The 16,094-nt window shown below is 44.1% G+C and overlaps 1 protein-coding gene across 1 annotated transcript in view; it reads right to left on the bottom strand.

Annotated features, from left to right (window-relative positions):
* TBC1D31 (TBC1 domain family member 31) overlaps positions 1–16,094 on the bottom strand; it is a 78,305-nt gene that overhangs the window by 12,941 nt on the left and 49,270 nt on the right. Inside the window, exons 14-16 of the mRNA XM_040354663.1 lie at positions 12,130–12,362; positions 9,498–9,650; positions 2,735–3,005 (exon numbers count right to left, since the gene is read on the bottom strand). Coding sequence (XP_040210597.1) covers positions 2,735–3,005; positions 9,498–9,650; positions 12,130–12,362 — 657 coding nt within the window. The remainder of the gene's footprint in view (positions 1–2,734; positions 3,006–9,497; positions 9,651–12,129; positions 12,363–16,094) is intronic.

Raw genomic sequence — 16,094 nt, 5'->3', positions numbered from 1 at the left:
ATACATGAACAGAAGCCAACGATGACGTGGTAGGATGTAGTATACGATTTAAACACAACAGCTGTAAGCTCAACGCGTTTCATGACTTGATGTCACTCATCAGGAGCAAGCGTGTACACGTGCAAGATATCTCTGTAATTATATATTATGCATTTCTAGTTGGTCTAATATAATCACAAGCGTGAAGGAACACTTGACCCTCGGCGTACTTTATTTAAAGGGGAGTTCCAGCCTTTATGTTTATTAAAAGTCAGCAGCTGCAAAAAGTGTAGCTGCCGGCTTTTAATAGACAGACACTTACCTGTTCCACTGTCCAGTGACACGCCTACAGGGAGGGGACGCATTAGGCGATATGACGAGTCGCCTAAGCAGTATCTGGGTAGAAGAAGGAAGTGGGACAGGAAGTCCCACTCCCCCCCCCCCAAAAAATTACATGCCAAATGTGGCAGGTAACGGGGTGAGGAGTGGTTTAAGCGCAAGTTCCAATTTTGGGTAGAACTCCACTTTAAAGTCCCGCTTCCTTGTTCCCTCGTTGTTACTCGTTCAGTGCCTTTGTCTTTTTTTAAATATGGCTCATTATCTTATTTTGCGGCGCCGCTATCAGTCAGCTGATGTCCCGGTGCTCTCCTGCCCCAATCCGAGGACCAAATCTTGCGCTGATCCTGCTGGTGTCTTGAAAATCGCCTTCGTGCACCATCCAGAACCTGGAGCTCCTTTAATTTGAGATCTCGTTTGACGAGTGTATGGTCACTGTCTATTCACGTAAAGAAAATTACAAAGGAAAATATACATGCGGCTTTTCCAAGCCTACCAAACTGACCCATCCCCTCTTAAAGGGTCACTAAAGGAAAAAATTGTTTTAGCTGAAATGACTGTTTACAGGGTATAGAGACATAATAGTTAACCGATTCCTTTAAAAACGATTAAAAATAGATAAAAATCAATCATATAATGTGCCTGCAGTTTAGTTTCGTTTTTGCTGTTGTTTCCTGGTTCTCTGATGTACAGAGAGCCAATAGAGGGCAGAGAGCCAATAGAGGGCAGTGATACTTTGTCTAAAACTCCTCAGCACCAATCCAGTTTCATTTTACAAACAGTAATCACACCTCCTTGATTAGTCACCACAGTGAGAAATCTCCCAGTACTGTGGTGATCAGGAAACAGACAACCAGGAAGTGTCCAGAACAGAGAGGAATTACAGCAACATCAAAGCAAAAACGAACAATGAGGACATGAAACCAGGACTGCAGTAAGGTAAAGGAAGCTATTTAGCTAAAAAAAAAAAAATCCTTTAGTGACCCTTTAAGCTTTTGACTACACTCCGTTTAATAGAGTTGGAAAAGTCACTGGGGTTATTTGAACACAAAAAGGGGCTTTCCAGCACTAATAAAAATGTATTACATCTATTGATGTTTGTGTGGGGGTTATACCCAGGGGTCCTGCAACCTTCCTTGAGCCTCTGCATTAATGCTCATAATAATTAAATTGGCAGGTCTACATGCTTATTAACCACTTCAGGCCTGGAAGATTTTACCCCCTTCCTGACCAGAACACTTTTTACAATTGGGCACTGCGTTGCTTTAACTGACAATTGCATGGTCGTGCGACGCTGTACCAAATTAAATTTGCGTCCCTTTTTCCCCCACAAACGGAGCTTTCTTTTGGTGGTATTTGATCACCTCTGCGGTTTTTATATTACAATTTTCAAAACTTTGAAAAAAATAATAGTTTTCACTTTTTGCTATAATGAATATCCCCCCATTTTTTTTTGAAAAAACACATTTCTTCCTCCGTTTAGGCCGATTAGTATTCTTCTACATATTATTGGTAAATCGCAATAAGCAACAGAGCAGGAACGGGGATGTGTGTGAAAAACACACACATCCATGTCCTGTCAGGGGAGAGAAGACAGATTGTGTGTTTCGAGTATACTGTATAGGAACACTGATCAGTCTCCTTCCCTAGTCAGTCCCATCCCCCTACAGTTAGAACACACACAAGGAATATATTTAACCAGTTGATCACCCCCTAGTGTTAACCCCTTCCCTGCCAATGACATTTATACAGTAATCAGTAGCCATTTAAACCACTAGTCGCTGTATAAATGTCAATGGTCCCAAAATAGTGTCAAAAGTGTCCAATTTGTCTGCCGCAATGTCGTAGTCCTGATAAAAATCACAGATCACCGCCTTTACTAGTAAAAAAAATTAAAATGCCATAAATCTATCCCCTATTTTGTAGACGCTATAACTTTTGTGCAAACCAATCAATATATGATTATTGCGATTTTTTTAAACAAAAATCTGTAGAATATATATCGGCCTAAACTGAGGAAGAAATTCGTTTTTTTTCTTTTTAATTGGGTCATTACTGTGTTTTTTTCAAAATTGTCGCTCTTTTTTTGTTAATAGCACGAAAAATTTAAACCGCAGAGGTGATCAAATACCACCAAAAGAAAGCTCTAATTGTGGGAAAAGAAGGACATCAATTTATTTGGGTACAACTTCGCACGACTGCGCAATTGTCAGTTAAAGTGACGCAGCGCCGTATCGCAAAATATGGCTTGGTCAGGAAGGGGGCAAATCCTTCCGGGGCTGAAGTGGTTAAACAGGCTCAGTAAAATGAAGCAGGTAAACAGAGGGGTGGCAGCAATCCATATTACTTTTATGGTTAGCATTTTTATTACCCCAAAGTTCATATTTCCATCAGAGTACCTGTGTAGTTCTCTTTATACACAATAACAGAACATCCAGAGACACCTAGGATTAGAACCTACTTGGTCATAGAAGCGTCTCTGGGCCTCCAGTTCCATCTGTTTGAGCTCCACATCTTGCATGACCGTCGCAGTTTCTCTTTCTCGTATGCACATTTTGCGTTCAATCTCATCATCCAGGCGTTTGAGCTCCATCTTGCGCTGATCCTGCTGGTGTCTTGAAAATCGCCTTCGTGCACCATCCAGAACCTGGAGCTCCTTTAATTTGAGATCTCGTTTGACAGTTGCCAACCTAGGAAAATGGTAGTAATTTAATAATGTGACGGGGTTACATTCAGAAAATTAATGCAACCATATACCGTATTTATCGGCGTATAACACGCACCCTAACTTTGAGAGGGAAGTTTCAGGAAAAAAATTTCCACAGCCCCCTGCGTATAACACGCAGGCACAGTTTACCCTCTATTTTCAGGGTAAAAAAGTGAGTGTTATACGCCAATAAATACAGTATACAAAATTAATGACTCTAAATAAATTTAAAAGATACATTTTCATGAATGACTAATCTATAAACTGTTCTTAACTCTTTCACATCTAAGGGTAAAACAAATGTATATACCCAAGCACAATTTTGCAACTTTGACATGCGTTCGTAAAACTGCACAGTGCGACAACTACTTTATGTACCCAGGTGAATTACCGTATTTATCGGCGTATAAAACGCGCACTTTTTTCCCCTTAAAATCAGGGGAAAATCGTGGGTGCGCGTTATACGCCGATCCGCGCTGTCTGAGCGCCGCCGCCGACATATCCTGTGCGCAGTACACTCAGGTACACTCGGCCACGCTCGGGGTCACGCCCTGTGCCGCCTCCTAGCCTTTATGCGAGAGGAGCCGAGCCTAGCTGAGTGTACCCGAGTGTACTGCGCTCGGTATATGGCGGCGGCGGCGCTCAGAGACAGCGCACAAGATTCAAATGAAGGAGGATTCGGCTCAGTCGAGGGGAGGAAGTCCTGTGCAGTACTTTTATAAAATGTTGATAGGCCACGAGAAAAGGCAAATTTAGGAGCCGGTAATGGCCGTGGCTGAGCGCTACAACTCCGTCATTGGTCTATAGAGAACTTGTCTTCATCTCCAACACGGATCAATCAGCCAGAACACGCGGGCCTCTGGTAAGCGATGTGGCAGCAGTCATCCCAGTTCACCTCCTGACACCTCCATCTGCCCGCAGTCAATAACACCGGGCAAGACACCGACGAGGGGCATTCAAACTGTAAGTACGGTAATTCATTTTTTTCCTGAAATTCCCCTTCTAGACTTGGGGTGCGCGCTATACGCCGGTGCGCGCTATACCCAGATAAATACGGTATACCTTTTTTTTTTTTTACAAATTGAGCTTTCTTTTGGTAGTAAATGGTAACGAATATCTGCTGATTTTTTATTTATTTTTTTATCAAGGGAAAACTGGCCCAAAATAGTAAAAAAAAAAAATGTTTATGTTAAATTCAGCTGTATTTTTCTTACCGTTATCATAATTTACCACCAACCAACCACCCAAAATAAATACTTTTGCTCCTGGCGACTGCAGCGATGCCACATATGTATATGCTAGTTGTTATTTGTATCCGTAGCCCAAAAAAAATGGTGCGCATTTTGAGTTTTTTTTATCCTGTCTAAAAACACACTGACACTACCAGACAATACAACTAATAAAAAAAAATAAAAAAAACGTTTAATTCTTCCCAAATAATGATGACCGTGACCTTTGATGCCGACCTTGACCCCAACATTAACTTTAGCAAACCTTGATCTTCCCATTTTATTTCTTTGTTTTTTATTCAATTTTTTTTTTTTTCTTTTACACACTTTGGTTTGTTAACATTTTCCTCTCCTGCAAGAAGTGGAAGATACAATGTATATTTATTTTCATTCAGAAGAGGAAGTAAACACAGGGAGACTCACAGTGACTGATTACTGTGATAGCCAATCAGAGGATATCACAGTGATCAGGTGACCCAGAACCGAACGTCCCGTGTCCCGATCGTTGGTAAGAGAGCCCAGTCTCTGTGCTTGAAGCACGCAGTGCACTGTGCTTCTAGCACAAAGGAAGATACGCGTATATACAACCCCAACGAAAAAAGCCCACTTCCGTGAGGCCGCATATATGCTTGTGGCCGCAGGAAGGAGTTCAAAGAGAAGTGCAGTTTAAAAAAAAAAAAAAAAAAAAAAACAATACTCAACTAGGTGGATGCAGCATCGATCTGAGAACTGATCAATCAAAGACTGCTGACCCAGGCTGGTTAGTTTGTATGGGAGCAGCGGTCCGATTCCCTAATGTCCTGCCAGATACAGTACGTTGCTTGACTTAAAGTGATTGTATCATCCCAGGACCATTTTTTACAGCTGCCCGTCGGCTCACTTGTAGGAGCGATCGGAGCAGCTAACAAGCCGCTCAAATGTTGTTACAAGCAGTGGGAGGGGATGTTACCCCCCCACCCCAGCTTGCTCAAGCTCTCCTGTCCCACCGGGAGACCCGAGCGACCAGCCGATACTTCTGCCAGCTGGCCAGACACCCAAACAAAACCAGGGATCGGCTTTGATCGTGTCTCGATAGCAAGTAACCTTGAAACGATGAACTGTCATCACTTCCGTTTACCCGCATGTCATTGGCGCCATTTAAAAAAAAAAACATAAAAAAAAACGCCAATCTTGGTGTTTTAAATGCTTTAAAGTGCAAAGGAGATTTGGGGTCTCTTTGACCCCATATCCCTCCATAAAGAGTACCTGTCATGCACCTATTGCTGCCATAAGTCATACTTCATATTCTCATCGCACACATTCCTGGATACGCTCTTAAAATAGGGTGCTGCAGCAACAACCAGCTAGATACTGGTTCAAGTCACAAGCTGCGGCCTCAATTAGCGGCCATCGCAGCACGACGAGATTCCGCGATCGTGGGGGGGGGGCATGCACGGCCGACGCTTACTGGATACCCCAGCTCTGCTGCCCCGGGCGCCAGGTAGATAATTCTAGGCACAACGGCGACCTGGCGCCCGGAATTTGTCATACCCTGTAAAATCATCTGTTTGGAAGCTATTCACTCCGTTCCATGGTGTGCTGGCAAATATCTTTATTATTGCCGCCATAAGGGATGTTCAACATTCCTTTATAAAAGCAATAAAAGTGATTACATATTTTTTTTTTTTTAAAGAAACAAATTAAAAAATATATATATAAAATAATTAAAAATAACAAATTTAACCACTTCCCGCCCGGTCAATAGTCAATTGACGGGAAGTGGTTCTGTAATCCTGACTGGACGTCTATTGACGTCCTGCAGGATTACATGCCGGAGCGCAGCAATCGGTGATGCAGGGTGTCAGTCTGACACCCTGCATCTCCGATCTCGGTAAAGAGCCTCCGGCGGAGGCTCTTTACCACGTGATCAGCCTTGTCCAATCACGGCTGATCACGATGTAAACAGGAAGAGCCATTGATCGGCTCTTCCTCACTCGCGTCTGACAGACGCGAGTAGAGGAGAGCCAATCGGCGGCTCTCCTGACGGGGGGGTTCGCGCTGATTGTTTATCAGTGCAACCCCCCCCCTCGGATGCCCACACTGGACCACCAGGGAAGCCCACACTGGACCACCAGGGAAGGGGGCAATAAAAAAAATGAGAATAGATGCCAATCAGTGCCCACAAATGGGCACTGACTGGCAACATGGGCACTGACCGGCCATAATATGGGATTAAAAAAGTGATGCCCAGCAATGCCATCAGTGCCACCCCTCAGTGTCCATCAGTGTCACCCCTCAGTGTCCATCAGTGCCACCCCTCAGTGTCCATCAGTGCCACCCATGAGTGCCGCCCATGAGTGCCCATCAGTGCCGCATACCAGCGCCGCCTCATAGGTGCCCATCAGTGCCGCCTCATCGGTGCCCGTAATAGAAGAAGAAAACTTACTTATTTACAAAAAAAATGAACAGAAAAAAATAAAAACTTTATTTTTTTCAATATTTTCGGTCTTTTTTTAGTTGTTGCACAAAAAAAAAATGTTTGGGTACAGTGTAGCATGACCACGCAATTGTCATTTAAAGTGCGACAGCGCTAAAAGCTGAAAATTGGCCTGGGCAGGAAGGTGCGTAAGTGCCTGGTATGGAAGTGGTTAAAGTTAATCACTTAAGCCCCGGACCATTTTGTTGCTAAATGACCAGGCCCCTTTTTGCGATTCGGCACTGCGTCGCTTTAACTGACAATTGCGCGGTCGTGCGGCGTGGCACCCAAACAAAATTGACATATTTTTTTTACCACAAATAGAGCTTTTTTTTGGTGGTATTTGATCACCTCTGCGGTTTTTATTTTTTGCACTATAAACAAAAATATAGCGACAATTTTGAAAAAAATTCAATATTTTTTACTTTAATAAATATCCCCCAAAAATATATATAACTTTTTTTTCCTCAGTTTAGGCCGATACGTATTCTTCTACATATTTTTGGTAAATAAAATCTCAATAAGCGTTTATTGATTGGTTTGCGCAAAAGTTATAGCGTCTACAAAATAGGGGATAGTTTTATGGCATTTTTAATTTTTAGTAATGGCGGCGATCAGCGATTTTTATCGTGACTGCAACATTATGGCGGACACATCAGACACCATTTTGGGACCATTGTAATTTTTACAGCGATCAGTGCTATAAAAATGCACTGATTGCTGTGAAAATGACACGGGCAGGGAAGGGGTTAACCTGTAGGGGGCGCTGAAGGGGTTAAGTGTGCCCTAAGGGAGTGATTCTTACGGTGTGGGGGGCGTGGCTTGGCGTGTGACGTCACTGATCGTCATTCCCTATGACAGGGAACAGATGATCAGTGACAGTCTGACCAGGAAGCACATGGAGAGGTTTGTTTACACTTGCCTCTCCCCGTTTTTCAGCCCTGTGAATCGATTGTGGGACACCGGCGGCGATCGGGTCCCGTGGGCGCTGTCACGGAGTACCCGACCGGGGTTGCGAGCGCGCCGCGCGACCCACGGCTGCGCATTTTAAAGGAGACGTACCTGTAACGCCAATGTGCCATTTTGCCGACGTACATGGGTGTGCAGCGGTCGGCAAACGGTTAAAGTGCCCCCGTGCTCTTGCACAAAAGAACGCAAACAGCAACCATCCCACACGTGATATATCACTGCAAACATCAGATCATGGGCAGTAATTCTAGCACAAGATCTTCTCTGTAAATCTAAAGTGGTAACCTGTAAAGGCTTTTAAAGCGTCGCCTATGGATAGTAAAATTTGCGTAGTTTGTCGCCGTTGCGCGCAATTTTAAAGCATTAGATATATGGTGTCCATTTACTCTGTTACATCATCTTTTACATTTTACAAAAAAAAAATTAGTTACCGTATTTGCTGGCGTATAAGACGACTGGGCGTATAAGACGACCCCCTAATTTCCCAGCCAAAATGTTGGTTTTGGGATATACTCGCCTACCCCCTTCCTACTAGTCATGCCTCGCCTCACGGTGCCACCATTACATGCCAGACTGTGCCACTACATGCCAGACTGTGCCCCATTACATGCCAGACTGTGCCCCATTACATGCCAGACTGTGCCCCATTACATGCCAGACTGTGCCCCATTGCATGCCAGACTGTGCCCCATTGCATGCCAGACTCGCTGTGCCCTTACCTTATCCTAAGACATGCAGAATCGCGGCCGTACGTTTTTTCAAAAGCCGCGCCTCCTACGTCTTCTGTTCCGTGATAGGCGGAACACTCAGCTTCCCAGGAGGCACTTTGTTCAGTGTTCGCCTATCACAGAGGCCCTCTCGACCGAGGACGAGAGGGCCTCCGTGATAGGCGGACACTAAACACAGGACGAGAGGGCCTCCGTGATAGGCGGACACTGAACACAGTGCCCCCTGGGAAGCTGAGTGTTCCACCTATCACGGAACAGAATACGTAGGAGGCGCGGCTTTTGAAAAAACATACGGCCGCGATTCTGCATGTCTTAGGATAAGGTAAGGATGTTAGGTTACCGGCGTATAAGACGACCCCGGACTTTTAAGAAGATTTTAAGGGGTTAGAAAGTCGTCTTATACGCCGGAAAATACGGTATGTATTGTGGGGTTTTTTTGCATTAAAATTCAAAAAAGTATTTCTCAAAAATTGTGTTTTAAAAACCGCTGCACAAATATAGTGTGACGTAAAAAAAAAGAATGCAAAACCTACCAATTTATTCTCTAGGGCAGTGATGGCGAACCTTGGCACCCTAGATGTTTTGGAACTACATTTCCCATGATGCTCTACTACACTGAAGAGTGCATGAGCATCATGGGAAATGTAGTTCCAAAACATCTGGGGTGCCAAGGTTCGCCATCACTGCTCTAGGGCCTCTGCTTAAAAAAAATATATATATAATTGGGGGTTCCAAGACATTTTTCGAGCAAAAAATACTGATTGTTACATGTAAACAAAAAGTGGCAGAAATGGCCTGGAGCTGAAGTGGGTAATGCATTACAGTAATAAAAATAGAAAGAAATATAGAAAGTTCAGGCTTTAACCTGTGCTTAATGACACTACTATATTAGGGCTGGGTATCTAGATTTTCTTGCACTCAATTCTTGAGGTAGATCTTCCCCTTTCACAAGAAGATTGAGATAGAACACTGCAGGTGGGTCAACTTACCTGCATCTAACAATAACTGAAATCTTAGATTTGTCTGGACAGGTCCTATAAGATTATTATTTGTTATAGTTCCCATTTAGCATGGCAATAGCAAAAGGTCATTACCTCTGTCTCTGGTACAGCAGCCTTTTCTCCTCATCCATTAGTAGTTGGCGTCTCTGTTGCTCTGCTCCTCGGAGGAGTTCTTGCTGTTGATACCAGGCTTCATCTTCAGCTCTGCGTTTTATTGCTTCTGCCTCTACTTCATGGGTTATTTGTCTGCAAATAAATGACAAAGATTGGCTTGCAGCTGACTTAAAGGGTTACTAAACCCTCTTTTTTTTTAAAAACAAACATGTAATCCCCCAGGCTCTCGGACCGCCTTACCTATACATTTCACATCGAGCGTATCTTACTCCGCTTAGGGTGTCGAGGTATAGGCATGACCAACAAGCCTACTGTGCCATGTGCTGCCAGGCGTCTGGTACATTTTACCACCTGATTTGGGATTGCCCCAAGATCCAGGGCTTCTGGACACAGGTTGAACAGGTCCTTCATGATACCATGGGCTCTCCTGTTACTCTACACCCTAAGCCATGCCTACTTGGTATATATCCAGAGCCTGATGCTATTAACAAGTTCACCAAAATATTTCTTAATGAAACATTGTTCTCTGCTAGGAAAGTCATAGCAAAACAGAGGATGAGGCCTACTCCACCTGAATTTGGCATGTGGCTGATAGAAGTGAACAGTAGTAGAGCTGCACGATTCTGGCCAAAATGAGAATCACAATTTTTTTGCTTAGAATGAAGATCACGATTCTCTCACGGCGTAAAATCTTTTACATGTATACGAAAAAAAAAAAAAAAATGGGCTAACTTTACTGGCTAGGTTTTTTTTTTAATTCATTAAAGTAATTTTTTCCAAAAAAATTGCATTTAAAAAGCGCAAATACAGTGCAACATAAAATATTGCAACAACCGCCATTTTATTCTCTAGGGCAGCCTTTCTCAACCTTTTTACCGCTGGGGAACCCTAAAAATAATTTTCAGGTCTCGGGGAACCCCTGATAAAACCCATTCATTGGGGGGTCAGTGGGAACAATGCCCCTTACTTTGGTGGTCAGTAAGAAGAATGCCCTTTTTTAAAGTAGTGATGAGAATGCCCCCCTTACAGAGAACTATGAAGATCATTGGTGTAATACCACTGGCTCCTCCAAGTGGAATTGGCTCAGAACTATGTAGGCACCATCAAACAGGAGGTAAATCAGCCACAGCTAGAGGAACCCCTAGCCACCTCTGGAGGAACCCTAGGGTTCCACGGAACCCTGGTTGAGAATGGCTGCTCTAGGGTCTCTACTAAAAAATTATATAATGTTTGGGGGTTCTGAGTAATTTTCTAGCAAAAAATAAATAGTTTCTGATGTCAAATGCATTACCCTGCACCTTGGGTGAAATGTTTTTACTGTTTATTTTTCCCACCACTTGTTTGCTCCTTTGTTTTGTATCCAACCACACTCTTATGCACATGGGATGTCTACAACCCGTATTATGCTGCTCATATTGTCACCTATACCTGACATTTTCTGTACTAATGCATCACTTGTAAACTGTATTTTTCGTACCAATAAAAACCTGTTTGAATTTAAATAACAAACATGTCATACTTGCCTCCTCTGTGCAGTTGGTTTTGCACAGAGTGGCCCCGATCCTCCTCTTCTGTATCATCTTCTGGGGTACCTCAGCGGCGCTCCTGGCTCCTCCTCTTTTCGAGTGCCCGTTCGGAGAATCGCTCTCCTTCAGGACACTTGTGCAGGCATGCTCCCGTGTCCTGCTGCTGCGTCTATTGACACAAAAAGCATGAGTCGCCCCCCCCCCCCCCCCAAAGTCCACATCATTGGGTTTGAAAGCAGAGGGAGCCAATGGCTGTGCTGCTATCAAACAATCCAATGAGAACATGAGACACAAGCCATAGCTGGTATGTTTGTCCCCGGGGCGAGAAAGACAGGGATCAGGCAAGTAAAATAGGGGGTCTGCAGCATGGGAGAAGGGTTTTCACCTTAAAGCGGGAGTTCACCCAATTATATATTTTTTTTCTTTTTCCCTTAGATTCCTGCTCGTTTTGTCTAGGGGAATTGGCTAGTCGTTTTAAAATATGAGCCGTACTTACCCGTTTTCGAGCTGCATCTTCTCCGTCGCTTCCGGGTATGGGTCTTCGGGAGCGGGCGTTCCTTCTTGATTGACAGTCTTCCGAGAGGCTTCCGACGGTCGCATCCATCGCGTCACTAGTAGCCGAAAGAAGCCGAACGTCGGTGCGGCTCTATACTGCGCCTGCGCACCGACGTTCGGCTTCTTTCGGAAAATCGTGACGCGATGGATGCGACCGTCGGAAGCCTCTCGGAAGACTGTCAATCAAGAAGGAACGCCCAGTCCCGCAGCCGGAAGCGGCGGAGAAGATGCATCTCGTAAACGGTAAGTACGGATCATATTTTAAAACAACTAGCCGATTCCCCTAGACAAAACGAGCATCCATCTAGGGGGAAATAGTGTCATGTGCGGGTGAACCTCCGCTTTAATGCATAGAATGCATCAAGGTGAAAAACCACAAGGGTAAAAATAGCCATACGATGCACCCAAAAAACAAAAACAAATCCAGACATGGGAAAACCAGCTATTTAAATGCCATAGTAAATAATGAATTTGGGGTGTTTTAAGATTTCTGCTAACATTTGTAGCATTAAATAATGAGCCTCCCATACTTCTCTCGTAAATATTCCAGTTCCTCCTGGTGAAGCCTCTCTCTCTCCTGACTCTGATAATCCACAATGAATTTGGGGTATTTATTGAATATGGGATACTGTCCCTTAGTGAGGGGCACAAATTCACTGAGAAGACGCTGAGGGTGGATCTCGGCTGGGGTGGCGTCCATTAGATGGTATGATTCTTTAATCATCAGATTGATATCCAGGTTATTCCGGTGATGGAAAAAATACTGCAGAAAAACACAAAAAGCGCCATAAGCATGTACAGTAAAAATAAGCTACATTTTAAATGGTAGAAAAACAATAAACCGAAATCCAACATAAACAGGCAAAAGCATGGGAAGGGGGAGAGAAAGAGCAAAAGAGAGAGCAAGAAGTAAAGATAACAAGAAAGAAAGAGAGAAAGAGGGGTGGGGGAGAAAGAGCAAAAGAGAGAGCAAGAAGTAAAGATAACAAGAAAGAGCGAGAGAGAGAGAGGAAAAAAAAGGGCAGGAGAGAAAGGGGGAAAGGGAGAGGGGGGGGGGGAGAAAGGGGGAAAGGGAGAGGGGGGAGGAGAAAAGGGGAAAGGGAGAGGGGGGAGAGGGGGGGGGAAAGGGAGAGGGGGGAGAGAGAGGGGGAAAGGGAGAGGGGGGAGAGAGAGGGGGAAAGGGAGAGGGGAGAGAGAGAGAGGGGGGAGAGAGAGAGAGAGAGAGAGAGAGAGAGAGAGAGAGAGAGAGAGAGAGAGAGAGAGAGAGAGAGAGAGAGAGAGAGAGAGAGAGAGAGAGAGGGGGCGAGAAAGATAGAGAGGAGAGAAATAGGGGCTGTGTTTCTTGAGAATGTAAGCAATTCTTACACACTGCCATGATGCATAGCCAGGAGGGGGACACTGCTATTCAATACTGCACCTTCCTGTGTCCTACTGGACTATAAAAGAGCATATATACTGTATATTGGTCATATAATAACTTTCCGATGTTGTCTGTTTTGCACTTGAGCATTTAACGCTTTATACTTGTACATATTGTACCCCCGAGAAAGCTGTTATTTGCAGCGCAGCCTTATTTGGGGTTATCTTTGATTTGTGCAATTTGGGAGGGCGATGCCAGTTTATAGTAAATGGTAAAGGGACAGCCTATGGGAACCTTTGGAACCACAGTGGGATATACATGGCAGGCCAGATTCTGAAAGGACTTACGACTGCGCAGCGCCATGTACGCCGTCGTAAGTCCTAATCCGACCCGTCGTACCTATGCGCCCGATTCTTAGAATCAGTTACACATAGATATCCATTAGATCTGACAGGCGTAAGTCTCTTACGCCGTCGGATCTTAACTGCATTTTTTTTTTGTTGACCGCTAGGTGGCGCTTTCGTCGAATTCCGCGTTGAGTATGCAAATTAGCTAGATACGCGAATTCCCGAACGTACGCGCGGCCGACGCAGTAAAGTTACAACGTTTACGTTAGGCTTTTCCCGGCGTATAGTTGCCCCTGCTATATGAGGCATAAGTGCGGCGTACCAATGTTAAGTATGGCCGTCGTTCCCGCGTCGAAATTTGAAAAAGTTACGTTGTTCGTGAATGGGGCTGGACGTCATTTACGTTCACGTCGAAACCAATGACGTCCTTGCGGCGTACTTTGGAGCAATGCACACTGGGAAATTCCACGGACGGCGCATGTGCCGTTCCGCAAAAACGTCAATCACGTTGGGTCACAGTCGTTTTACATAAAACACGCCCCCCTGATCCAAATTTGAATTAGGCGGGCTTACGCCGGCTGATTTACGCTACGCCGCCGCAACTTACGGTGCAAGTGCTTTGAGAATACAGCACTTGCCCGTCTAAGTTGCGGAGGCGTAACATAAATCGGATACGTTACGCCCGGGCAAAGATACGCTGCCGACTGAGAATCTGGCCCAGTATGTGGTTTTGGGGAGGAAATATGATCCTGGCAAACACAGCCTGATAGGAAGAGAGGGGAAGTCTTCGTTACCTGGAAATTTCTTTGGAAAGTATTGGATTTTTCTAGTAGTTTTGAGTGTGGTGACCAGCACACACAGTGGGTGAAGTTATTATCAGTACCCCCTATGGCCACATAGCTTCCCTCATGCGATCAGAAAAGTGAACTCAAGAAAGGAATTCATGCCCATATGAAGATAGACAAAATTGAATAGACTGGCATCACATCCTAAATGGTAACATGTAGGATGTAATATATATATTTTTTAAAACACACAATTGAAATATGGTTTTATTTTGCTTTGATAAAGTCAAGTCAAAATTGTCGTATCTCTGCTGGGGTTGACCTGCTAGTGACCAACGCATGTTACATTTATTGCACCATTTATAAATTATGAAAGAGCATAGTCATATTGGAAGTTAAATGTTCAATGAGCAGGCAGGTGACACAGGAAGCTGAAATAAGGGGAAATCATGCGATCGATTTACTAAAACTGGTGCATCTCTTCATTGGAACCCATCAGCTTCTAATGCTGGTCATACACTGCTTCTGTGGATGCTCTCAAGTTGGATCCTTTTTGCATACTTTTTGGAGTTTTCAGAACATATCTTCGGTTTGGGCTGAGCGCTTTGTCCTTGTGTCTATGCTGGTAAACCAATCACTTTAATGCAATCCCAATGTTTATTATTCTCACATATTTCAGATCTCCCTCGCCCTATTCGAAAAGATTGATGCATGCCCTATATGTAGCCATGCTGGCAATAGCTTACCAATGGAAGACAATCTCTGTACCATTTACACAGATGATCGAGGATGGATGCTATTATGCTAATGGAACAAATTTTTCATACGATTCACAAATCATAAACCCGTTTCGATGCGAAGTGGGACCTTTGGTTCGTGTATCGACTTATCCTGCAACTTTTAATGTGGTTGTTTTTTTTTTTTTTCATTATTATGGTCTTTAGTTTATGCTATGTAAATTCTACATACTTGTATAGGATGTACTATGTGTTGGATGCACCCAGTTTTACTCTATTCTACTCCATTTACTTTATTTTTCTACTGCCATTTGAAAGTGTTCATCCATGTCCTAATTTTTAAGGATGTATTTTGTTTTTCTAAAGTTTTGGCAAATAATTTTTAAGATACAATGGCATTTAAGAGCCGGTTCACACTGGGGCGACTTGGGATCCGACTTGAAGTCGCCTCAAGTCGTCCCAAGTCGCGCTGTCGAGAAAAACAATGCAAGTGAATGGGAGCGGTGTTAATACACACGACTCGAGTCGCTCCGACTTCAAAAGAAGTTCATGTACTACTTCAATCCGACTTGTAGGCGATTTGTACCCATTGATTTAAATGGAAGTCTGATCCAAGTCTGATCCAAGTCTGATCACTGTCTTAACTGAAGCGACTTTCCAGGAAGATAACATACATTTCTCAGGCAAACCTCTCCCTCCCCCTCCCTCCCCTAGAGCTGATTGTTGTTTGATTGGCCACTGGAAAGTCTCCTGTCCTGGAGACGACTTCAAGTTGTGTTGTAAATCGCCCCAGATCACCCTGTGGTTCATGCTCAAGTCGTGTCGGAGTCGCCTCTGAATGTCGCGCTGGAAGTCGCGTCGACCTAGTGTGAACCGACTCTTATTGTTTCATGCTGTTTCTGATGCAATTGTTTGGATTATATTTAACATACTTTGGCTTTTGAATCTATCATTTCAATAAAAGTTTGTAAACAAAAAAAAAAATGTACAGTGTATGTATTTTACCTACTTGCCATTATACAGTGGTAAGGTGGCTCTCCTGTCCTGGATCACATAGCTAGTACTTGATCTGGCACTTCCAGCTGGGGGACACGTGCCACTTCTGCTGCGATTAGTCACAGCAGAAGCCGATCAGCGGGTATCGGCCAATGGATGTCCGCCAGTGCCCTCTGATCAGCAAGGAGACAGTCCGAAAAGAGCTATGCCTATGTAAACAGGGTAGAGCTCTATCCTTTCAGTGGGTATATGTTGGATTTGTTTTCCTAG

Source organism: Rana temporaria, chromosome 5, assembly GCF_905171775.1.
Source record: "Rana temporaria chromosome 5, aRanTem1.1, whole genome shotgun sequence".
Lineage (NCBI taxonomy): Eukaryota > Metazoa > Chordata > Amphibia > Anura > Ranidae > Rana > Rana temporaria.
Note: the sequence above shows the minus strand (reverse complement) of the source record. Positions and strands in the feature narration are given on the sequence as shown.